Source organism: Rhincodon typus, chromosome 31 (genome assembly GCF_021869965.1).
Source record: "Rhincodon typus isolate 14 chromosome 31, sRhiTyp1.1, whole genome shotgun sequence".
NCBI classification, from domain to species: Eukaryota; Metazoa; Chordata; class Chondrichthyes; order Orectolobiformes; family Rhincodontidae; genus Rhincodon; species Rhincodon typus.
In genome coordinates, this window is record NC_063362.1 from 18725931 (window position 1) to 18750654 (window position 24724).

General features: G+C 40.4%; 2 protein-coding genes across 10 annotated transcripts in view; both read left to right on the top strand.

The window, feature by feature from the left end:
* aldh4a1 (aldehyde dehydrogenase 4 family, member A1) overlaps nucleotides 1-24724 on the top strand; it is a 419312-nt gene that overhangs the window by 284013 nt on the left and 110575 nt on the right. The gene's annotated exons all lie outside the window — the stretch shown is intronic.
* ubr4 (ubiquitin protein ligase E3 component n-recognin 4) overlaps nucleotides 1-24724 on the top strand; it is a 259887-nt gene that overhangs the window by 225051 nt on the left and 10112 nt on the right. For all 7 annotated transcript variants that reach the window (XM_048614952.1, XM_048614953.1, XM_048614955.1 and 4 more), the window contains 7 exons: nucleotides 6416-6523; nucleotides 6894-7013; nucleotides 11185-11375; nucleotides 11738-11911; nucleotides 12255-12354; nucleotides 19395-19613; nucleotides 24381-24494. In XM_048614952.1, coding sequence (XP_048470909.1) covers nucleotides 6416-6523; nucleotides 6894-7013; nucleotides 11185-11375; nucleotides 11738-11911; nucleotides 12255-12354; nucleotides 19395-19613; nucleotides 24381-24494 — 1026 coding nt within the window. The remainder of the gene's footprint in view (nucleotides 1-6415; nucleotides 6524-6893; nucleotides 7014-11184; nucleotides 11376-11737; nucleotides 11912-12254; nucleotides 12355-19394; nucleotides 19614-24380; nucleotides 24495-24724) is intronic.

Genomic DNA, 24724 nt, shown 5'->3' on the forward strand with positions numbered 1-24724 from the left:
CACAGATTTACTACTCAGAAGAAATTCCTGTTCATTTCTGACACAAATTGGTAACCCCTTAATCTAAAGTTATGCCCTCAAGCCCTCGACTGTGTCACAAGGGTAAGTAACTTCTCAGCATCTGCCCTGTCAAGTCCCTGAAGAATTTTTTATGTTTCATAAATGTTGCCTCTCATTTACAAAACTCCAATGAGTATAGGCCCAACCTCCTCAACTCTCTTCATAAGAATATCCCTCCTCACCCCAGATCAACTTACTGTAGCCTCTCTGGACTGCTTCCAGTGCCAGGATTATCTTTCTCAGGATAGGGGGACCAAAACTCTTTACAGTACTCTAGCTGTGGTCTGACTAACCTCAACTGTGCCCAACCATCCTTCACTTGTAAGTGGCTCGTTTGATATACTTGAACCAGAGCTGTCCACGAGTGCTAGTGGCTTTGAACAATTAAGGCATGCAATTCCTGGTTTTAACTGGAAAGAAACTTCATTTCTCATGAAAAGCCTACACATCTTTAAGCACTTTTTCTTTCCAGTTGTTAGGGCACAGGTTTTCCCTGCAAGGCAGTTTCAGAAGTCTGGTACCTCAGCCAAGTGATCCATGTTTAACACATGATCCTGGAGTGTAAGTGTAGCCAAGTCTGATGAGGAAGGGTGTTACATCCTATTCTAAAACAACCTACTCTCATTCATGTCTATAGACACATACAATGCAGCACATTGACCAGGGCTGGTTTTTGAAAAGCCAAGTTATCATTTTAATTATAAACACGTGTTTTCTTTTCTCCAACACCACCCCCCACCACCCCCAAAAACAAACAAACAGGCACCCCCCTCCATAATTTGGGGATGCATGAATACTTTTCAACTAATATTGTGTGCAGCCAATGTTCTCTAAGTTGCACGCACACACAGTCAAGCAGCAGCAGAAAACCTCTTGTATGCCTTCATCCCCCGTTGTGTGACTTCTGCTCTGGCTTAAATATATTGCTCAGATTATCAGATATCTGTGCAGGTGCGACAAAAATTAGAGAGAACATTGTCTGTGACCCAAGAGTGCAAGTACAAGGAGGTGATATTGTTCGATGGAGTATTGTGTACTGTGTGTGAGCCACGTTATGAGAGAGACGTGAATGTGTCGGATACAGGGTGAAAGCGACTTACAAAAATGGCTCCAGGAATGAGAGCCTTCAGTATGAGGATAGATTGAAGAAGTTGGGATTGTTCTCCTTGGAGAGAAGGTGGCTGAGAAGAGTTTTGATAGGGTTTAACTATTCATGTTCGTAAAAGGGACAAGAATGAGAGAACATGGATTTTGAAGTGATATACAAAAGAAGCAAGGGTAATGTAAAAAAAGGTCTTTCGCACACAGTGATTAGTTAGAGTATGAATGCACTGCCTGGAAATATGGTCTAAGCTGGTTTTATTGAGACATTCACAAGGGCAATTGGTGATTATTTGAATAGAAATAGTGTACGAGAATGAGGGGTGAAAGGACGAGATTGGCACTAGGCAATGCACATTTGAAGAGCCAGTGCAGGCACGATAGACCAAAAGGTCGCCTCCTGCACTGTAACAGTTTTGTGATTGTACAGTTTTAGCTTCAATATCTTTTTACTCCATTCCTTTTGAAATAAAGGCCAACATTCCATTTGCCTTCCCTATAATTTGCTGAACTTGTATGCTAAGATTTTGTGATTCATTCAGAAGGATTCCCAAATCCTTCTGTGCTGTAGCTTTCTACAGTCTTTGTCTGCTCAAATAATATCCAGCTCCTCCTCTTGCTAAGGTTCATAGCCTCACATTTCTCAACATTATATTCCATCTGCAAAAGATTTTTTACAGTTAATTAACCTGTCTATAACCCTCAGCACACTCATTTTCACTACTTGCTTCCCACTATTTTTGTCTTCTCCAAACTTGGCTATAGTATGTTCACTGTCCTTATCCAAGTCATTAAACCAGTCAATAATTGTGGCGGCACCACTGATCCCAGTGGCACTCCACTAGTTACAGACTGCTGTAAATATACTCCCGTTATCCAACATTTTCTGTCTTTTATTACTTAGCCAATTCTCTATCCATGCTAATATACTACTTTCAACACCACGTTTCTTGTCATATTAGGTGCCTAATGTGTGGTACCTGTCTAAATGTTTTTTGGAAGTAAAGATATTACATCTATTGGTTCTCATTCGTCTGTTCTGTTTGTCACCACCTCGGAATTTTAATAAATTTTTCAGGCATGATTTTGCCTTCATGAAGCCATGCTGACTCTGTTTGATCATATTATGCATTTCTAAATGCTCTGCTATTGCATCTGTTATAACAGACTCTAACATTTTCCCAATGACCTATGTTAAGCTAACATTTCTATAGTCTCATTGGTCTATAGTTTTTTTTGTCATCTTCCCTTTTTGTATGAGGCTGCTACGTTAGCAGTTGGTGAATCTTTTGGGACTTTTCCAGAATCTAAAGATTCTTGGAAGGTTACTACCTACTTTCACACACTCTCTGTGGCTAATTCCTTTTAATAACTTAGGACGCATCTCGTAGGTACAAGGAACATATTGGTCTTTAGCCCCATTAATTTCCTTTGTACTTTTTCTCTTCTATTAGTTGTTGTATGCATTTCCTCTCCTCCCTTTGACCCTGGATTACTTTTCTTTGAAATGCTATTAGAGTCTTCTACTGTGAAGACTGATGCAACGTATCAAATAGTCCCTCTTGCAAAAGGATCGAGAATTGGAGAGCTCAGATTTTAAATAATGAGTAAAAGAAGCAGCAATGATATGAAGAAAAACTTTTTCATGCAGCAAGTGGTTAGGATCTGGAATACACCATCTGAGTGAGTGGTGGAGGAAGCTCCAGTCGAGGTATTCAAAAGATAATTTCGATGTTTCTTTTCAAATTACCAATGAGCAGTGTTATGGGGAGAAGGCAGGAGAGCCAATGAGACATGGTGGACCAAATGGCCTCTTTCTGTGTCAGAACAATTCTGAGTGTTCAGGATTGGTAACTAAAGCATACAAATTTGAGATATTTGACAGCAGACCAAAGGCAAGTTTTTGTTTTTGTAACAGGGTGAGATATTTATAATTGTGAATGTATCATCTGAAAAGGTGATGAATGCAGTTGTAGTAATAACCTTGAAAGGGTAACAGGACAAATTGTTGAAGGGGAGGAAATTACAGGCCTATGGGAGAGAGAACAACAGAAGTGGAATAATGAGGTTTTTCAGAAAGTCTGTGGAGATCCAGAAAGCCAAATGGCCTCTTTCTGTTACTATCTCTATATCGGGGAGAAAAAGAGCAAGCTGCAGGTTGGTTATACTTTGTTATACTTTGTTATACTTAATCTCCACAAACAGAAGCAACTAATCCAGTCTGGATTATTTCTAGAGGTAAACTACTCTGGATGTTAGAAAGCTGATTTTAAAAAGAAAAGTTCAAAGGATCAGGTGGCATCAGTAAAGAGCAAAGCTGTTAAATCCTCAAATTTATGACTTTTGATCAGTAATGTATGAATTTAAAGATTAATTTGTAAACAAGCACAATTCCTAGCTCCACCATTCCTTTTTCTGGTAAAGAGTGGATGACAGGAGTGATTAAATGATGATGTAAGGCACAAAGAAATTTTAATGGGACAAGTAAAGAAATAAAGATGGATTAGGGGGATAAAAGTGTTTCAGCAGAATCATTGCCAGCACCTGTTATCCCAGAGGCTGGATCATCAATACTGAGGCCAGAAGTTTACCGAGTACCGAATTGAAAAATGAGGTGTTCTTCAAGTTTCCATCAAGTTGTACTGGACAGTGCAAGAGGCAAACTGAGATAGAAAACTCAAGTGGCAAGTAACCATAAAAGCTCTCAGGGTCACGTGCTTGCTGAATGGCAGTGTTCAGCAAATTAGTCACTTAATTTGCATTTGGTTTCCTCTGTGTAGAGAAGACTACATCATAAACAGGCAAAACAAGATGCCAGAATGGAAAAAATATAAACAAATCATTTCTTCATGTACGAGTGTTTGGATCCCTAGACAGAAGGAAGGTTGGAAGTGAAACACCAGATTTTGCACTTTCTGAAGCGGAGCCACTGTTAAAGCATTGGAACAGAGGATTGGAATGTTGAGAGGGAATGTACCTTGTGAATGCTGAAAGCTATAATGGTGTGTTTGCACTATCACAATAATAGTACGAGTAGCAGTTATCTCTAATGAATTATGTGTCAGGCACTTTCACCTAATTTTGATGTAAAGAATCAAAGTATTGTATGAATGGCACTTTCCTTCCATACCATGCGTAAGAACAGATTGTGATGGGAGTGTCAGGCACAGCTGGGATTGAAGTCCTGTAACTTGGGCATTGCCTTCTCAGTAGCTCTTGAATGTTCTTGCAGAAGTTGCATGTTGCTGTTGTTTTTACAGTCCTTTAGTATCTGACTTTAAATCCTAGATTTAATCCTAGGTTTTGAGAAACATCCTAACATTAATAAGATCTTAGCCTCTTCCCCTTTTTTGAGTTCAGAAGCAGAAAAGCACTAAGCTATTCTTGCACGTTCCTTTGGAAGTTAACTTACTAACTAGCCATCTTATGGCTCTATCCCTAGATTGCTTTGTCACTTAAGCATAACATAATGTTTGCTTTGGGCAGGACCTATGCTTTATAAACAACATTAAATATCATCCTCATTGCAGCAGCAAATTCTGGTATGTTTCTTAGAACTCATGTAAATTGACCAGCTAGATTTAAGCATTATTTTCATGGAAACTGTGGTAAAAGTTCTTACGTTTAAGCTTTCATGACTAATCAAGAACTGCTTTTAAATAGCACCAAAAACACTAGAGCACTATAGACAATGCTATTGTATAGTCAGTATCCTTTCAAAGAAGCATCTCCCCCAGGCTGTGACTGGCAGACATGCAAGGGAATTTCTGGAGGCCTGGTTCTCAACATGGGACTCCATTAACAAACACATAGAAATAGACCCCGTATACAGACCACTGCTGAAAAACAGAACCAGTAGTGACAAGACCCACCGTGCCAGAGGATTGTATAAATTCGCAACGGAGCAGAACACCAACACTTTGATTAGAGGTTGCACTGATGACGTTGCCTAGAATGGTAACGAAACATCAGCATACCACGGAACAAGCGGCTCGGCGAGCAAAAGACAACCAGAAGACCCTGTTCTACAATATTCTTTGTGATTGCATCCTGGGCTTGAGGGATCACGCTGACTAACCATTTATGAATCAAACATATACCATTCTGTGAGGCTTTCACCTCGCATGGTGTTAGATCTCCCTTTACAACCCAACAATCACTCAGCGACTGAAGGACCAAATAGAAAGTTAATACCAAATGAAAAAATCTATCCAAGTTGTCTACTAATTCATTTACTTTCATGTTCTATAACATACATCTTTCCATACTTCACGGTGGACGTGAAGTTTCGGCGTATATTCATTCAAAATCTTGAATTACTTTTGATGTGAGAGAGAGACTGGGGGCATAGCACTTAGTACCTTGTTTCATACTGAATTTTAAATAATTATCCTGTTAATTGCTATTTATCCCTACCTGGAACCTGAATTTATCTTTATCATTAAAATTTCATCTATTCAGATGTTATCTGATAAATTTTATCAAGGGAAACTGGAATTTCCTTTTGTAGAGTTAGTAATTTACTGACTTTAATTGATCAATTATATTTGATTTGGGACTTTGGACGTGCTAAATATTTTGCCTACAATGTTTTGACACTCTGGATGTGTCACTTGAAGAAACATGGTGATGATGGTCCCATGATATCTCTGCTTTCCTCCTTAATTGAGGTAGCAGGGTTTGCGGTAATCTTGGTAAGTTGATGTAATATACCCTTTTACATAGTAAATACCTCATTTCAAATATAGGCTGCAGAGATTTGGTTTCAGAGACAGGGGCTCAAATCAAGTAGATGGCTTTGTAGTCAATTATGTACAATATTGAGTATTGTGATTGCACCTTATCCCAGTTTATAAGTGAATACAAAACGGAGAAAAAGAATGGTGAGGATAGGAAAGACTGGAGGACATGAATGATTAAATGATGGTACAAATTACCTTACCAGATTGATACTAAGTATCCTGTCACATTGCTGACTTGAGCCCTTTAGAAAGCGGAGAGGTTTTGAGAGTTGAAATATGAGCAGGTCATCGAAGGACCAAATGTGATTGCTATTATGTGATTTCCTGACAATGAATCCAGACACCACAATATTCAAAGTATCGTTTGAAAAAGACTGTGTGTAAATTATTTTTGATTTCTGCAGTATTTGCTGAATCACTTGAACTGTGACTCTAAGCCCACCAGCTTAATGCCAGGTTACATGATTGATAATAGTCAAGTATGACTTAGTTTGTTTTCCTTTTCTGTATAGGTGCTTCTGAAGCTGTTCAGTTACTGCGTAAAGGTGAAGGTGAATCGACAACAATTGATTAAACCAGAGATGAACCCGCTGAATGTAATGCTGGGAACACTGAACCTAGTGAGTTCTAGACCTCAAGTGGAATTAATATAACTTAATGATGTTCATCAGAAATTCCCCAAACAAGTGGAAAGGTTTGGGGATGTGCTGCCTAAGTCCAGCAGCTTGCTGCTGAGTTGGTCTGTCTATCCGTAGCAAAATATTTCTTTAAGGGAGGGACGCTCCATAGTTATGGAGTTCCAAGCTATTTCTACTCAAGCTTATGAAGTACAGTCAATTATTCAACATGAATAAATATTCAGCAGTTACTGTAAGAATATAATTATTTGGATTAATAGAAGTATGAGAAATAAGTCAGCAAATACAAATTTATTTTCTGAAATACTTCGCTAGTTTGCCTTTAATAAGGCATTGTTTGTTTGTATTTTAGGCGCTGCTGGCAGAACAGGAGAGTAAAGACAGTGGCGGTGCAACAATTGCTGAGCAAGTGCTCAGCATCATGGAGATAGTTCTAGATGAAGCAAATGCAGAACCACTGACTGAGGACAGAGTGAGTATTGTGCTAAATGCTTAAGGTCCAAAGATTTTTCTGTAAGTTGAATATTGGAATGGAGCTGGTGGTGATCATTACATGTGGAACATTACTGTGGGAATCAGCACCTAGAGGAAATGAAATCTCTTTTTTAAAAAATGTTGTGCAAGTTTGAGCAGCCAGCAAAGAGAAACTATTCAGCACAAGTCTCGGAAATGTTACTATAATTGGCGTCATTACCCTTAGTAAAAATAAAGGAGAACATGGAGTGCTTTCCAGCGAGCCATGTTGAAAAGTGTAGTTGGACTTTGTTAGTATTCCCTCCCATCCTTCTCCTACATGTAAAATTCACATTGCCCTAGACTATTGTATGGACATTCCTTAGAAAGGCGTATTACATTTTTATTCTTTCTTTGAGTATGGTGTCAGTGCTAAAGCTGGTATTGGCCATCACTAATCATCTTGGAAAGGTAAACTACCTTTTTGAATTTGTGTAATCTGTTTCATGAAGGTGGTCCTGTAGTGTGGTGAGGCAGGGATTTCCTCTATTTTGAATAAGTACAACAAAATGGAATGTGTGTAATACAGGTCCAAATCACTATGCTGAGTGGGGGTTATTTGGAGGTGATTGTGTTCCAAAAGCCTTTATCCTTCTAGGTGATGAAAGTTATGGGTTTGGGAGGCAATTAAAGAAACTTTGACAAATAGACATCTGATTGTACATCAATACCCAAATTCAGTACTATGACATATTTTGATGAAGCTTTTCACCTTGCAGTCATAGGGACAATTTGCAAGAAGTACCAAAGTAAAAGGAAAACAACATTTGTACTGTATGAAAGGAAAATATTGATTGGCTGACAAGTGAACTGTAATTGTTGCCATGGAGATTTTACCAGCTAATGATGACTAAGAATTTACTGCCAAATATTGTATGAATTTTAAACAAAATGGATTGGTCCTGATTAGTTAAAGCATTGCCCTACAAATGTTGGGAGTGGTTGAATTGGATCAAACATTGTTGCGAACAGTGAAAGGATATGCTATTAGATGTGATCTGCTGGTCTTTGGAATGTTTGATCTACTCACCTCATCGCACCCACACTGAAATTCATCAACCACATTATTAATTTGTATGATGGCTAGAACATCCTTTTGGCCTGGTGCCGGCAATACGATAATGGTAAACGTCATTCATGTTGCTACTGCATAATTGCAGTATGTGAAGCTTAATGGTTACTCTGATCAGATAGAGTCAGAAGAGAGTCAGAAATATACAGCACAGAAACAGACCCTTCGGTCCAATTTGTCCATGCCGACCAGATATCCTAAATAAATCTAGTCCCATTTGCCAGCATTTGGCCCATATTCTTCTAAACCCTTCCTATTCGTATAGTTGGTTCTGCTATAACACAATAGCTGCATTCCTGTGCAACGTTATGTTATAGAAAATTGCGCTATAGAAATAACAGTGCCTATGAGAAAAGCGGGGTTAGGGGCAGAACACCAAAAAAAAACACTGAAAAATCACTCAAAAGCTTAACACAAAGGATAGCACAATTTGAATAAATGTTTTATGTTATTATTAGCTATGAATTAAAGTAAATTTAACACTTTACCTTGAAAAAATGTCATGATGACTTGATGGGGAAGGAGGTTGTACTGTACCTCTCTCAGGAAAGCACTTCATGACAAAGCCCACAAAATGATCACGTGATGCTGGCGCGGAGATTCTCTCAGTGCTAACATTGTACGTATTCACGACAAAGCCCGAGAAATGATCATGTGATGTCAACACATACTCCTCCGCGCACTGATGAAATCGCGTTATAGCAGAACCAACTTTGCCATCTTCAGTTAGTTTCTTGTTGTAAGTTGTGAAAATTCATGAATGGACATAAGGACATTGCTTTTAGTCCTGGAAAGCTCCCAGTCTACCTCATAGTACCCAGGGGTAATGTGTCAAATGTTTGTGCAACAGATGAAGCTGGCTACTTCTATGCAGTAGCAACACGAGTAGTGTTCCTCACTAATATGCTGCGGCCAAACTAAGCAGACACTCTGCCTAACACGCATGTGAGTAATGTGGTGTGTGAATTTCAGTATCTGTGTAATGCCAGGTACATAGGATCCACCACTCTGATGAATAAACCTATTAAACGGTCTATCCCTTTGGCTGCTTATTACAAGCAAATTACTGACCCTACTTGACCAGCCTGTGTTTGAAAACTCAACACACTGTCCAGAATTAAGTGTAATTCTGCAATTGCACAACATTTGCTACATAACCCTGTGTATGGGAATAATTGTCAATGGACTTGCGGCATACTTGCATCTACTGGAAGCTACGTACGTAAATACACAGAGCCCTGGTCTTTGAAAACAAAGAGCAGTGCACACACTATATACATGTTTCAATTCATCAAAATAGGTAACAGCCATTCTCCGTGCAACCTGCTTTGTTTAGTCATGATTATCAGGTGCATTCTCCATGGCAATGTCTCTACCTATCAGAGCACGCTTGTCAATCAATCAGCATTCGTCTCTTATACATAAATCTTGTTCTTCTTTTAATTTGGTAGCTTTTGCAAATTGTTCTGATGAGTGTTAAACAAAACTCTTTGACAAAATGTGTCTTTTTCCAGCAAAACTTTGGTGTGTTATTGCAGTGTATCCTGTGGGCATTACTTATTGCAGCTGTTATGCACCAGAGGTGGGTGGGCTAATTTTTTTTTTTGCTCTGGGGCTTCTTGAGTGTTGGCAGAGGTGCAGTTATCCCAGAAAATGGGATACACCTGGCCTGATCCCAGTAGATATTGGGGAGAATTTGGGGACTTTGGAGGGTAAGTAACTCTCTACAGAATACCCAACCTCTTAAGTGTTTTTGTAGCTTTCTTACAGGAGTTTCAGTTGAGTTCCTAGAACCCAGGCTGTTAATGTTGAGTAAGTTTGAAATTCGATGTCAAAGCTAAACTTTTGCTGGTGTTGTTCATGTCCTGATGCTTGCATGGTGCAATGTTACTCGTCACCTATCAGCCCAAGTTTTGTTGCGTTTGGGCATGGAGTGCTTCATTATCTGAATAATTGTGAAGACATCAGCAAGCAGCCCCACTTTGACCTTGATGATTGAGACATGATCCAGTAACTATGATTTGAGGTATCAAAGTGCTAGTACCATTAAGTATATGTTCCATCGATTGTTGGTATGCTTATTATAGGAGGTTAGGCAGAACAGTGATAAAACTAAAAACAATCAGTCAAGCATTTGAGCTCTATTTGGCTTACAACCAGAACCCATAGTGTACTTGTCTTCTGAGCCATTAGCATGACTTATGGAAAGAATGAAAGGCAAAAATTAAACAAAAGCAACAATCTAGATGAAAAGATTTAGAATATTTTAGTACTTCTCAAATCAGCATTTCAGCTTTTGTGGATGGAAAAGGTCTTCTGGAAGCTTTTGAACGTAGGAAGAGAGGAGGTAATCGAAGGAATATTGGAAGCTTATAAAGCAGTTAAAAAAGCAGCTAGCATTGTTTGACTGGAGAGGATGGGAAAGCAAGGAACAAAGATTCATAGGATGTGAATAGAAATATAGGACTGAAGGCACGTACTCGAGAGGTGTCAGGTGAGATCGTGCAAGTTTTATATAGGTGCAAACTAAGATCTTGTCCATTCTTCAGGTAACAGCAAGCCATTGGATTCTTGGTAATGAAATTGAAGGACATTGAGCAATAAGTTCAGGGACAGTAGCATAATTAATGAGTGGCAATAAATGAGGATTGAGGCATGGCAACAAGGATGCCACTTGGACAGTTGAGTAATAGCTCTGGCAAACAAGGGAAGAAGCTAGAATGGTTAGAGCAGACAGGAATCCGCATTCATGCAGCACATCATGCTGCTGTACCAATTGGTATTACCAAGAGGAAGAGCATAACCAGTGAAGAAAACAAACCAAAGTAAACTCCTGAGAAAATGAAATAAAAGACAAAGCTTATACAGAATTTACTCAACCATCTAAGTTCAAAGTTCATGATCCCAGCCATTCAGAAACATAAGGCAAAGGACACGAGATGTTTCTGTGCTTTTATTAATGTATATCGTTAGAGCTGACTATTACATCTTCTCCGTAGTTAGAGAGAATTCTCTTATGTGCTGCAAAAGTGTATCACTAAATCTCTCTCGCCACCAGGGTAACTTGCTGCTGACAGGAGACAAAGATCAGCTGGTGATGCTGTTGGACCAGATCAATTCAACATTTGTCCGTTCCAATCCCAGTGTTCTCCAGGGTTTGCTACGTATTATCCCATACTTGTCCTTTGGGGAATTGGAGAAAATGCAGATTCTTGTTGATCGATTCAAACCCTACTGTAATTTTGACAAGTAAGAAACATTTGCTAACCTGTGTTTGATGATATGCATGTGATCATTCTGGAGCCCAGCACTTCCACCAAATTCCTTTCACACAGCTAAATACTTCAGAGTCGACTTAAAATTTTATGGGGTGGGGTAACATTAACTTGCCTAGTCAATGCAACTTTACAATGCATTTTCGTTTAGAACCAAAAGAAGAAGCCACTGTTTGTATTGATGTGTTTGAATCTTTAACTTACACATTTAAATTCATCTAAAACTTTATAGCATCCAGCAAGGTCTTGCTTTCCCTCACTTACCAATTTTCCATTGTGCTAGTGTACTGATGATCTTTCTAATCCTTTCTTATCTCTTTGTTGTCCTGTTCTTAGATATGATGAAGAGCATAACACTGATGATAAGGTTTTCCTGGATTGTTTCTGTAAAATAGCTGCAGGAATCAAAAACAACAGCAATGGACATCAGCTAAAGGAACTTATCCTGCAGAAAGGAATAACCCAAAATGCTTTAGAATACATCCGGAAACACATCCCAAGTGCCAAGAAGTGAGATTCATTTTGCTAGCACTAAGTATTTAATTTTGTTTCTTTAGCAGGAAATTGTTTAGGTAAAGAGGTGTTAATGGGAGGGTAGCTGAGGCTTTGTATATACCAGGAGAGGAGAAAACCCAAGTCATAGCAATGCGTAATTTTTTTTTTCTGAAGGAGCGTCTAGGCCCGAAACGTCAGCCTTCCTGCTCCTCTGATCCTGCTTGGCCTGTTGTGTTCAGCCAGCTCTACACCTTGTTATCTCATAGCAATGAGTAATATTTGGAACCACATTTGTTGCTGATGACTGTATTGGTGATTGAAACTCTGGTTTTAACATTTATGTTTTTACTGCTTACAGCCTTGATGCAGATGTGTGGAAGAAGTTCTTATCAAAACCAGCTCTTCCTTTTATTCTCCGCCTACTACGTGGACTGGCTATGCAGCACCCTCCCACACAAGTAAGTTTTGTTCTCTCTCTTTCTCTCTCTGTCTTTCTTTTCAATCTGTCATTACTTTTCCTAGTCTTTGTACATTTCCTGTTCTCCTAGTTTGTTGTACTTCATTATTGGAAAGCAGAGCAGGCAAGCATTTTTGTGGAAAACTTGACCTTGATAATAGGTTCTCATTTGACTTAATGAAACTGTAGATCGTGGCACTCCGTGGGGTCACCAAAGATGATTTTCAGGGTTGTAGTCTCCAAAGCTGCGTTGGATATGGAAAATGTGGTTAAAGTTAAGTCAGATGGAAATATAGTAAAAGGAGGAGAGATGGGGTTTGGTGAAGAGAGTGGCGATGGGGAGAACACACAATTCATTTCATCTTTGTTGCAACACCTGAAACTCCTTACCAAACTCCACTCAACAACTAAAGGTTCTCCATGCTCCCAAGTCAACAACTCTTGTACCTCACCCAAATACTCAGCAAGGCCACAAGTCTAAGGCGTGAAAATTGAGTCACACCAGAAAAATGTTTGGGAAACACTGGCCTAGATTCAAGAAGTTATCTTTGTGCGTTGATGGCAACTTTGTAGTATAGCCCTCAAAGAATGAGCACAAGTGCAATGGAATAAACTGCTGGAGAGAGGGAGTAGCAGTAGAGTGCGCTTAATGTCCTCTGCTTCCTCTTGCCTGCTCAAGTCTGGATCAAATGACCTCTGTCACCTCCTGCCAGCTCAAGATGATCATGGAACTAACAGATTGAATGTTTGGACTAAGTTTTTTTTTTTTTTTTTTTTTTTTTTTTTTTTTAATTTGATTTCATATCCAGTAATTAAACACATTTTATTTAGCTGTGAATATTGGTTACTACAAGGATCAGTGCTTGTGCCCCAGCTATGCACAATTCTGCTCAATGAGTTGGATACAGAGATTAAATGTAATATTTCATAGTTTGCATTTGACACAAGATTAGGTGGAAGTGAGACTTGAGGAGACAAAGGTGTTACAAGGGCTTTCGAGAAGTGAGTGGACAAAGAATTGTTCAATGGAATATAATGTAGAGAAATGTAAGTTTATTCAGTTCAGAAAAAAATAAATGCAGAGTATTAAACTGAAAAGCTGGGAGGCTTCAAACTGTTGAGGATCTTACATGTACATTTTCATAAGTCAGTAAAGATGAACATGTTGGTTCAGCAAGCAATTAAAGCAAATAGTATGTTGACTTTTCATACAAGAACATGTGAACAGAGGAGTAAACATATCTTATTGCAATTGTATACAGCCTCATTGAAAATATATAGAGCTGTGTGTGCAGTTTTGGTCTCCATTCCTGTGGAAGTATGACCCGAAAGGGCAAGCAGTGAACATTCACCAAACTAATTCCTGGGATAGGGGGATAATCCTATGAAGAAAGGTTTAAGTGGACTGGATGGTATATTCTCTTGAGATGTAAAGAATGCAGGGAGGGATCAAGCTCGGCCATTTAGTATCTTCAAAGAAGAACAAAGAAAATTAAAGCACGTGAACAGGCCCTTCGGCCCTCCAAGCCTGCACTGACATGCTGCCCGTCACAACTAAAACCCCCTACCCTTCTGGGGACCGTATCCCTCTATTCCCATCCTATTCATGTATTTGTCAAGGCACCTTTTAAAAATCACTATCGTACCTGCTTCCACTATCTCCCCTGGCAGCGAGCTCCAGGCACCTACCACCCTCTATATAAAAAAAATTATGAAATCGTGCAGTACAAAAGAGGCCGTTCGATCCATCGAGTCAACACTGCCAAAAATGCACTGCTACCTAGACTACTCCCACTTTCCCACACTGGGCCCATAGTCTTTAAATGTTATGATGTTTCAAGTGCTCATCCAAATACTTTTTAAAGGTTGAGGTTACCTGCCTCAAATGTCTTCTCAGACAGTGCATTCCAGACACCCACCACACTGAGTGAAAATGATTTTTCTCATATCCTGTCAAATCCACCTGCTTTTCACACTAAACAAGTGCCCCCTTGTTCTTGACCCTTCAGCGAAGGGGAACAGTTGTTTTCTGTTCACCCTGTCCATGCCCCTCATAATCATATATATCTCTGTTGGGTCCCATCTCAACCTTCTCTGTTGCAGAGTAAACAACCTGAGTTTATCCAGCCTCTCTTCACAGCTGAAATGCCCAGGCAACATCCTGGTGAATCTCCTCTGGGCCCCCTGCAGTGTAATCACTTCCTGTATTGTGGTGACCAAAACTACACACTACTCCAACTGTGGCCTAACTAAAATTATGTACTGCTCTAATAACTTATGCCTTGACTGATAAAAGCAAGCAACCTGTATGCCACCTTAACTACCCTATTAACCTGTCCGACTACTTTCCGGGATCTGTGGACAAGCATCCCAAGATGCCTTATTCCAAACTTTGTCACCTCACATTTATCAGGGTTAAATTCCATCTGCCCAGTTGACCAACTTGTCCATATCTATATTTTCTTGTAACTTAAGACCCTCGCCTTCACTCAACCTGCTGATCAATCATTGCGTCTTTCTCACCCCACCTTTCTTGCGTTCTCATAGACACCATTTATGAATATCACAAACTGAGAGACCCAGCATTGTGATCCGTGGAACACCAGCCACAAGTCATACAAACAGCCTTCGACCACCACCCTCTGTTTTCTGCCACTAAGCAACTGAAAATGGACAAAATAATGGCCACCTGCACCAATGACCTTCACAAAATGGTGACCCAGCCCCTGTTAGATGATCCTTCCCTGACCTCAAGATGGCCCAACCTTTGCAAAATGGTGGCACTCCCTGACCTACTGAAGATGGACGAACCTTCTCAGAATGCTAAACGTACCACCACAAGAACAAACCCACCCCTTTCACTGTACCCACACCCATGTACGCCCTGAAATTTTATGCCAAGTCAGAATCCCTACCACAACATCAGCTGCGCCCTTCTAAACTTTCTTTCCGCGACCCTATTTAAATGCAACATCCCAGCAGCCCCCATGTGATCCGATGCCTCGTTATCTGACTGCTGTCAAGAATATAAAAGGCAGGCCCTCCCCTCCATCATCTTAGTTCCTTGTCACCTTTGTGCAACCCCCACATCCCAAACAAAAGTAGCCCTTACTATTAAAGCCTTGAACAAACCCCACCTCCCCACCAACATTGCCCAGCCCACACCCTCCTTCCCCCACTCTGCCGCAATTTGTCACAATCAAGACTCTGATCAATCGGTTTCTACAGGGTAAAGAGTTTGAGGGAGATCAGGATAGTGCAGGAAAATGCAAGTGGAAGATCACGTTTTACCTCATTGAATGGTGGAATGGCTCATGGACTGAATGGATTACTCCTCCTTTTTCATATGTTCTTCTGCAACAATATTTTATGAAGCAAGACTTTTGAATCAGCAACTTTAAATGCCATACTAAAAAAAGCACCAAAGGGGAGCTAGAAATTAACATTGTTAGGAAGCACTATGCAGCTGTCAAAGAATTTCTAGCATTGTAACAGCAAATAAGGATGCAATGGATTGAAACTATGGGTACATCAATCGTAGTTTACTTGAGTAAAGTTTTGTTCCTGGAAGTATTGACCAGATATATTTACCAATCAAAATTTCTCTCTAAACATTGCATTTTATCTCTCATTCTAGAAAGCATTACATTTTTTCAAAAATCTCCAGGATGAACATTACACTCAAGATTAGTAAATGATACTCAGGACTTCGGGTGGTTAATGGGTCAACTGAAAGAGATGAGTGTGGTTTTATGGAAGAGAAGCCGTACTTAACTAATTTACTCAAGTTCTTCATGTGGATAAAGGGAAACGTATGGAGGTGGTTGCACTTGGAAGGTATTTAGCAAAGTGCCACATCAAAGTTTATGACACAAAATATGAGCTCATGATGTAGGGTGTAACGTATTAGGATAGATACAGAACGTGGATAGCTAGCAGGAAGCAGAATGTAGCCATAAATGGGTCGTTTTCAAGTTAGCAAGCTGTAATGAGTGGAGTACCACTGCAGTCAGTACTGGAACCTCAAGAATTTATATTTACTATCAGCTACTTGGATGAATTAAGTGAATAGGCAAGCATGTGCCAGATGGAGTCAATTTGAGAAAATGTAACTTGTCCACTTTGGCAGGATACATAAAAAAGCAGTATATTTAAATAGAAAGAAATTGCAGAACTCTGATATACACAGGGACCTGGCTGTCCTGGTGCAAGTATTGCAAGAAGTTAATATGCAGACACAGCAAGTGATTACAAAGACTAATTGTATTTTGTTGTTTATTCCAAGGGAAAAGAAATATAAAAGTAGGGGATATTTTACAATAGTTGTGCACAGCATTTATTAGACTATATCTGGAATACTGCATACAATGTTAGCCTCCTTGTAAAGGACAAATTGCGTTAGAAGTAGTTCAAAGAATGTTCACAAAGAGGACTCCAGGGATGAGGGTTTTCTCTTATGTGGAAAAGTTTGACAGGTTGGGCCTGTGTCTCATTAAATTTTAAATGTGATTTTGGTGAAACACAAAATATCCTGGGGGGACTTGACAGATTGAAAGGATGTTTCCCCTTGTGAGAGAGACTAGAACTAGAGGAAGCGGTTTTAAAAATAAGAGGTCTCCCACTTAAGACTGGTGAGGAGATTTTTTTTAAAATTGAGAATCCTGCATCTGTAGAGCTTTCTTTTCCAAAGATCTGTGAAGGCAGGATCATTGTGCATTTTTAAGGCAGGAATGGATAGATCCTTGACCAATAAGGGAACCAAAGGGTAAAAGGGGTGGGTAGTAATGTGAAGTTAAAGTCACAATCGGAGCGAACTTGAGGGGCTGAAAGGCTGGCTGGTTCATGCTCCTAATTTATATCTTTGTATTAATAGTTAAGTGTCAAGTACACATGGAAAAATATACTATTGAACTTCCTGAGGGCTTGATTAGTGGGTTCATCTTAACCAGTATGCCAAGCATTGTGCATATAATTATGCAAAAGACAGTTGGCAGGGCAGGAAATTGGTCAGACATAAAAATAACAAATGACCAAAAAATTAATAACAAAGGAAAGCTTGCCAGAAAGATGAAAAACAGATTGCAAGAGTTTCTATAAACATCCAAAATGAGTCATTTCTCCACTGAACACTCATGTCAGCCACATTTTGTCATGGATACGGAATAAAACTTCCCTTACATTGTTCTACCAAATACTGTCCCATCAAACATTCCCAAGGGCAGATGCAGCATGAGATTAGGTACTAGGTGCAAGTGCAAGGTGGTTATGCTGAAATTGTATAAGTCATTAGTTGGATGGAGAACCAGTAGGTGTACTATAGTTAGATTTCCAGAAGGTATTTGATAAAGTGCCATATTAAAGGTTATTTGCTGAAAGTAAAACCTGATAGAAGTTTGTAAAATTATGGGAGGCATGGATAGTATAGTTATTCGGATTCTTTTTACCAGGTTAGAAATGTCAGTTACTAGGGGACATAGGTTTAAGGTAAAAGAGGGTGAGTTTAAAGGAGATGTGAGAAGTAAGTTTTTTTTTTTTTTTTTTTTTTACACAGAGGATGGTAAGTGCTCGGAATGCAATGCCGGTGGAGGCGAAAACAATAGAAACGTTTAGTAGGAATCTTGACAGATGTATGAATAGGCAGGGAATAAAGGGATATACGGTCCCTGTAGAGGCAAAAGATTTTCAGTTTAGAAAGGCTTCGTGAGCCACTGAAGCCTTGGTGAGCCAAAGGGCCTGTTCTCATCCAGTACTGTTCTTTGGTTTCATGGTGTAAGCGTAGCATGTTACCATGGATAGAAAATTGGCTGGCTAGCAAGCAGAGAGGCATTAATAGGCCTTTTTCACATCGGCAAAATGTAAAGAGTGGTATGCTACATTGATCAGTGCTCAGACCTCAAGTGTTTTCAATTTCCATAAATGACTGAAATGAGAAGCATGATTTCCAAATTTGCTGATGACATAAGGATAAGTAAGAAAGTAAATTGTGAAGAGGACTTAAGCTACAAAATAATATCAATAGGTCAAATCAGTGGCAAAGATCTGGGAAATGGAATGTACAATGTGAAAATGTTAACTGTCCGTTTTAGAACAGATTTATGGATCATATTATCATAACTCCCATGGTTAGATGTGAGCCAAACATCTACATTACCAAACTAGGGCTATGATCACTATATCCATAATAATAGAGTAGACTAGAAGTCAGATATGCCCACACTGAAGTTATGTGATGTACTGGTCAAATCTCAGTTTGAATATTGCATTTCATTCTGGTTACACAGGAAATAAGTGAGCCCTGAAAGCAAGGTAGTTCCAAGGGTAATCCCAGTATCCGATGAAGACGTTTGAAAAATCCTAGGGCTTTGAGACCTAGAAAGTGAGTGAGATATTTAATGAGCTTAAAAGGTTAATTCTGAAACACGTTCACTCCCCTAAATGTGTTGAGGTATTACTAAATCCAGCAGCTGAGTATTTTGTGACTTCATGCAATAAAAAATCAGTTTCCACTTGTGTTGCTGGAATTTGCACGCTCATTATTTATCATAACATCTCCACTAGATTATTTTTGACCAGCCTGTTTAGGCATGTTCTAATACACCTTCAGAGCAGATGTCACTTGAACCTGTGCCTCAGTTCTGAGGTGGAGACACTATTACTGCACCACAAGAGCCCCATAAACTCTCCACTACCATATTCACAACACCAAACCATTTCAGATGTGCTTCACACAGAATGCTTTTAGTTGGATCTGATTAATTTTATGCACCATTAGAATGGTCCCTATAAGGTTTGAGAGGTGGAAATTCCTCAGGGTGATCTTTATTTCGAGTGGAATTCCGGCTGGTAGTGTAACTGTAAATGATTACTGTAACTTGTTAGGAAATGCTGGGTAATAGGTGAAGATGCCTGATTAGTGAAAAAAAATTTCAGTCCTGTTATGTTAATAACGACATCTGTTTTATTGCAAACACTAGAGTCCGGGCTGTTAAAATACCTGGTGGCATTTTGGAGTAATTTTTCCTTTGTACGTTATATTATCAGATGTTAATTGGAACAGACTCCATCACAAACTTACATAAACTGGAGCAGGTTTCCAGTGATGAAGGCATTGGGACGCTTGCAGAAAACTTACTGGAGGCACTGCGAGAACATCCAGAAGTCAACAGGAAAATTGAAGCAGCCCGAAAAGAGACCCGAGCAGAAAAGAAACGGATGGCAATGGCTATGCGGCAAAAAGCATTGGGCACACTTGGAATGACGGTAAACATGGAATATGTTGAAAATAAAGTACACAAAAACAGGGTGTAAATGTGGGCTGGGACGGCAGCTTATGTAAATATCAAGATGGCCTGTTTCCATCTTGTAATTGCACTATAATTATAGCTCCCATCCCTTTTACTCACTCTGTTTCCATATTGCTTCCCTTGATTTAACTTGTCTTTCTAAACTGTACTTGAATTTTTACATGATCTCTGTCTCAATCACTAATGTTGGTTGCAAATCCTCATAATAGGCAGTTTGAGTATACAAATGTGTGAAACTGAACTCCAACTGCTGCTTTTTTCTCATTTTTGTCAACCTGTCAAAATTCATTTACAGTTTCCTTTGATTCTTTAATTCAATATGGAACCTAAATGCGATCAATATTGACAACCCAATGCACTGTTGGAGTTGCTATTTTTCAATAGAAATGTTAAACCAAGATCATTTCTGATGTTTGCCAAGGACGTTATTTGAGGCACCTTTGAGGAGTTCTGGTGTTCTGGCCTGTATTTATCGCTCAGTACTGATTTTCCCACATGAAAAAAAATTAGCTGTAAAGTGCTTTGGGATATCTTGAGGTCAAAAAGGTGCTGTACCACTGCAGTCATTTTGGTCCTACCTGGTGTATGGTTAACAACTTCTTGGAAGCCCAGAACGTCACACCGAGTGCATTTCCCAATCTAAATCTGCCACCTGGTCACAACATTCATTCAGCTTTGCCAAACACATCCTGCTTTCTGAAATCTATTTTGGTTGCTCCCAATCACTTTTTCATTGAATCCAAAATTTCCCCTGCCATACTGTAAATTAACTGGATATGTGCACACTGTAGCCTTGACACTCAAACACATGTAGGGCCTCCACTGTGTGTTCCCTGTTTCTCTCACCATCCTTGGAGTTGTCCTGCCATATGTGATGTTCACACTGTTAGTTTTAGAAATGTTAGCTAAACGTTCATTTATTAAATGTTGAAAAAAATGACTTGGGCCATTATGGTTTGAAGTATTTATGATCTGTGAGCTGAATACTTTGAGCAAACTGTGAGCTTCCTCCTTTGGCATTAATATAACTTGAAATTAGTAGATTATTAGATGAACAAATAGATGAACAACCAAGAAAACCAATGTAACTTCACATTAATCCAAGGCAAGTATGTAAATATGATCTCTTTATTTTCTATTCATTTGTGGGATGTGGGTGTCGCTGGCTGGCCAACATTTCTAGCCCATCCCTAGTTGCCCTTGAGAAGGTGGTAGTGAGCTGCCTTCTTGAACTGCTGCAGTCCACCTGCTGTGGGTTGACCCACAATGCTATTAGGGAGGGAATTCCAGGATTTTGACCCAGCGACAGTGAAGGAACAGCAATATACTTCCAAGTTAGGATGGTGAGTGACTTGGAGGGGAATTTGAAGGTGGTGGGGTTCCCATATGTCTGATGCCCTTGTCATTCTAGATGGAAGTGTCATGGGTTTGGAAGGCACTGTTTGAGGATCTTTGGTGAATTTATGCCATACATCTTATAGATAGTACACACTGCTGCTACTGAATGTCGGTGGTGGAGGGAGTGAATGCATGTTAATGTAGTACCAATCAAGTGGACTGCTTTTTTTCTGGATGGTGTCAAGCTTCTTGAAAGTTGCTGGGGCTGTACGCATCCAGGCAAGTGGGGAGTATTCCATCACACTCCTGACCTGCGCCTTGTAGATGGCGGACAGGCTTTGAGGAGTCCAGAGCTGAGTTACTCGCCGCAGTATTCCTAGCTTCTGGCCTGCTCTTGTAGCCACTGTTTATGTGGCAAGTCCAATTGAGTTTCTGATCAATGATAACCACTAGGATGTTGATAGTGGTGGATTCAGTGATGGTAACACCATTGAATGTCAAGGGATGGTGGTTAGATTGTCTCTTATTGGTGATGGTCATAGCATGGCATTTGTGTGGGGCGAATGTCACTTGCCACTTGTCACTTGTCAGCCCAAGCCTGGATATTGTCCAGATCTTGTTGCATTAGAACATGGACTGCTTCAGTATCTGATGAGTCACGAACGGTGCTGAACATTGTGCAATCATCAGTGAACATCACCACTTCTGACCTTATGATGGGGGGGGGGGAAGGTCATTGATGAAGCAGCTGAAGGTGGTTGGGCCAAGGACACTACCTTGAGGAACTCGTGTGGAGATGTCCTGGAGCTGAGGTGATTGACCTCCAGCAACCACAACCATCTTCCTATGTGTCAGGTATGACTCCAACCACCGGAGAATTTGCCCCCAGTATCCATTGATTCCAGTTTTGTCAGGGCTCCTTGATGCCACACAGTCAAACGCAGCCTTGATGTCAAGGGCTGTCACTCTTGCCTCACCTCTGGAATTCAGCTCTTTTGTCCATGCTTGAACCAAGGCTGTAATGAGATCAGGAGTTGAGTGGCCCTGGCAGAACCCAAACTGGGCATCACTGATCAGGTTATTTCTGAGCAGGTACTGCTTGACAGCACTGTTAATGACACCTTCCATCACTATACTGATCGAGAGGAAACTGATGGGGCGGTAATTGGCCGGGTTGAATTTGTCCTGCTTTTTGTGTACAGGACATACTTGGGCAATTTTCCACATTGTGGGGTAGATACAAGTGTTGTAACTGTGCTGGAACAGTTTGGGTAGGGAAGCGGCAAGTTCTGGAGCACAAGTCTTCAGTGCTATTGCCGGAGTGTCGTCGGGGCCTGTAGCCTTTGCAGTATCCAGTGTCTCCAATCGTTTCTTGATATCACGTGGAGTGAATCGAATTGGCTGAAGACTGGTATCTGTAATGCTGGGGACCACTGGAGGAGGCCGAGGTGGATCACCCACTCAGCACTTCTGGCAGAAGATTGCTGTGAATTCTTCAGCCTTATCTTTTGCACTGATGCGCTGGGCTCTTCTATCATTGAGGATGGGGATATTTGTGGAGCCTCCTCCTTCGGTGAATTGTTTAATTATCCACCACCATTCACTACTGGCTGTGGTAGGACTGCAGAGCTTAGATCTGATCCGTTAGTTGTGGGATCGCTTATCTGTGTCTATCGCTTGCTGCTTATGCTGTTTGGCGTGCAAGTAGTCCTGTTTGGTGGCTTCACCAGGTTGACACCTCATCTTCAGGTATGCCTGGTGTTGCTCCTGGCATGTCCTCCTGCATTCTCCATTGAACCAAGGTTGATCCCCTGGCTTGATGGTAGTGGTTGAGCGGGGGAATATGCCAGGTCATGAGATTACAGATTGTGTTGGAGTACAATGCTGCTGTTGATGGCCCACAGTGCCTCATGGATGCCCAGTCTCGAGTTGCTAGATTTATGCAAAGTCTGTCCCATTTAGCACAATGATAGTACCACACAACATGATGGAGCTTATTCTCAATGTGAAGGTGGGACTTTGTCTCCACAAGGACTGTGCAATGTCACTGTTACCAATACTGTCATGGACAGATGCAATTGCAGCTGGCAGATTAGTAAGGATGAGGTCAAGTATGTTGTTCCCTCTGTTCATTCCCTCACCACCTGCTGCAGACACAGTCTAGCAGCTATGTCCTTTAGGACCCGACCAGCTCGATCAGTAGAATTGCTGCCGAGCCACTCTTGGTGGTGGACATTGAAATCTCCCATCCAGAATACATTTTGTGCCCTTGCCATCCTCAGTGCTTCTTCCAAGTGTTGTTCAAAATGGAGGAGTACTGTTTCCTCAGCTGAGGGAGGACTGTATGTGGTAATCAGTAGGAGGTTTCCTTGTCCATGTCTAACCTGAAGCCATGAAACTTCGTGGCGCCCAGAGTCAATGTTGAGGACTCCTAGAGCAACTCCTTCCTGACTATATACCACTGTGCCACCACCTCTGGTTGGTCTGTCCTGCCAGGACATCTCCAGGGATGGTGATGGTGGTGTCTGGGACATTGTCTGTAAGGTATGATTCTGTGAGTATGACTATGTTGGGCTGTTGCTCAACTCGTCTGTGAGACAGCTCTCCCAATTTTGGCACTAACCCCCAGATGTCAGGGAGGAGGTCTTTGCAGGGTCGACAGGGCTGTTTCTGGTGCCTAGGTCTATGCCAGGTGATCCGCACTAGCATTGTTGTTCTCAACTTAACCTTTTGTCAAAATACAGCCATCTGTATTCACGCATATTGCTGACGTTTATACAACAGATAGTTATTGGATTCACTTGGTTTCCAGACTTGCAAGTTCTGCAGCCCAAATGTTGCATGACTAATGACCTCATTTAGCACCTTCAGAGTTCTATTGAACGTGGTCTTACAGCTGGTATGATCAGGTTAGCAGACACCGTCAAGTGGCGTGAATTCTTTCGGTTTACGTTTCATCCACTCTGACTTGAAGATTGGGAGATGGTAATTGGGAAGTGGATTATTTCTGTTGGGACAGCACATGTAACCAAAGTGTGACATTCGCTCCATTTGTGGTAATATTTAGAAATGTTCACTTTGCAAGGTGGGATAAAAAGAATTCCAGAATAATTACTTGATAAAATGTCGTAATTATTAGATTTATTTTCTTTCAACCAAGAATACATGTTTAAATTGAATCCCAGGAAAAACAGTACTGGAACTTGAAGACTACTCCATTGCACATTTTCATGTGAAAATAAAACAGTTAAAAGAAGAGCCCTGAACTGCTTTAATATAATTGGCATGCTGCCAATTGCAGGACATTAAAAGTGATTTATGACTATCAGGTTTGTGGACAAGCCAAAGTCTTTTCCTTAATATCGTGCATATTCTTTTTCAACAGACTAATGAGAAAGGTCAGGTGGTCACCACAACAACGTTACTGAAGCAGATGGAGGAACTTATTGAGGAACCAGGTTTGACTTGCTGCATTTGTCGTGAGGGTTATAAATTTCAGGTATGTCTAGTTTGCCCAGAAGAAATGCAGTTTCTATACAGTCTCGTGATGTAAATGCCTGCTTCTAGCACTCATGGCAGAATTATTCCTAAGTATTGCTGAAAAAAGCACATTTTGTTAAAGCTTTTTGTGATGCACTCATCAGGGCAATTTGCACTGAATACCACTGCAGAGAGAAAACAACATGTATACTTTGAGAGGAGTGTGATACTGGCAGTTAACTGCCAAGT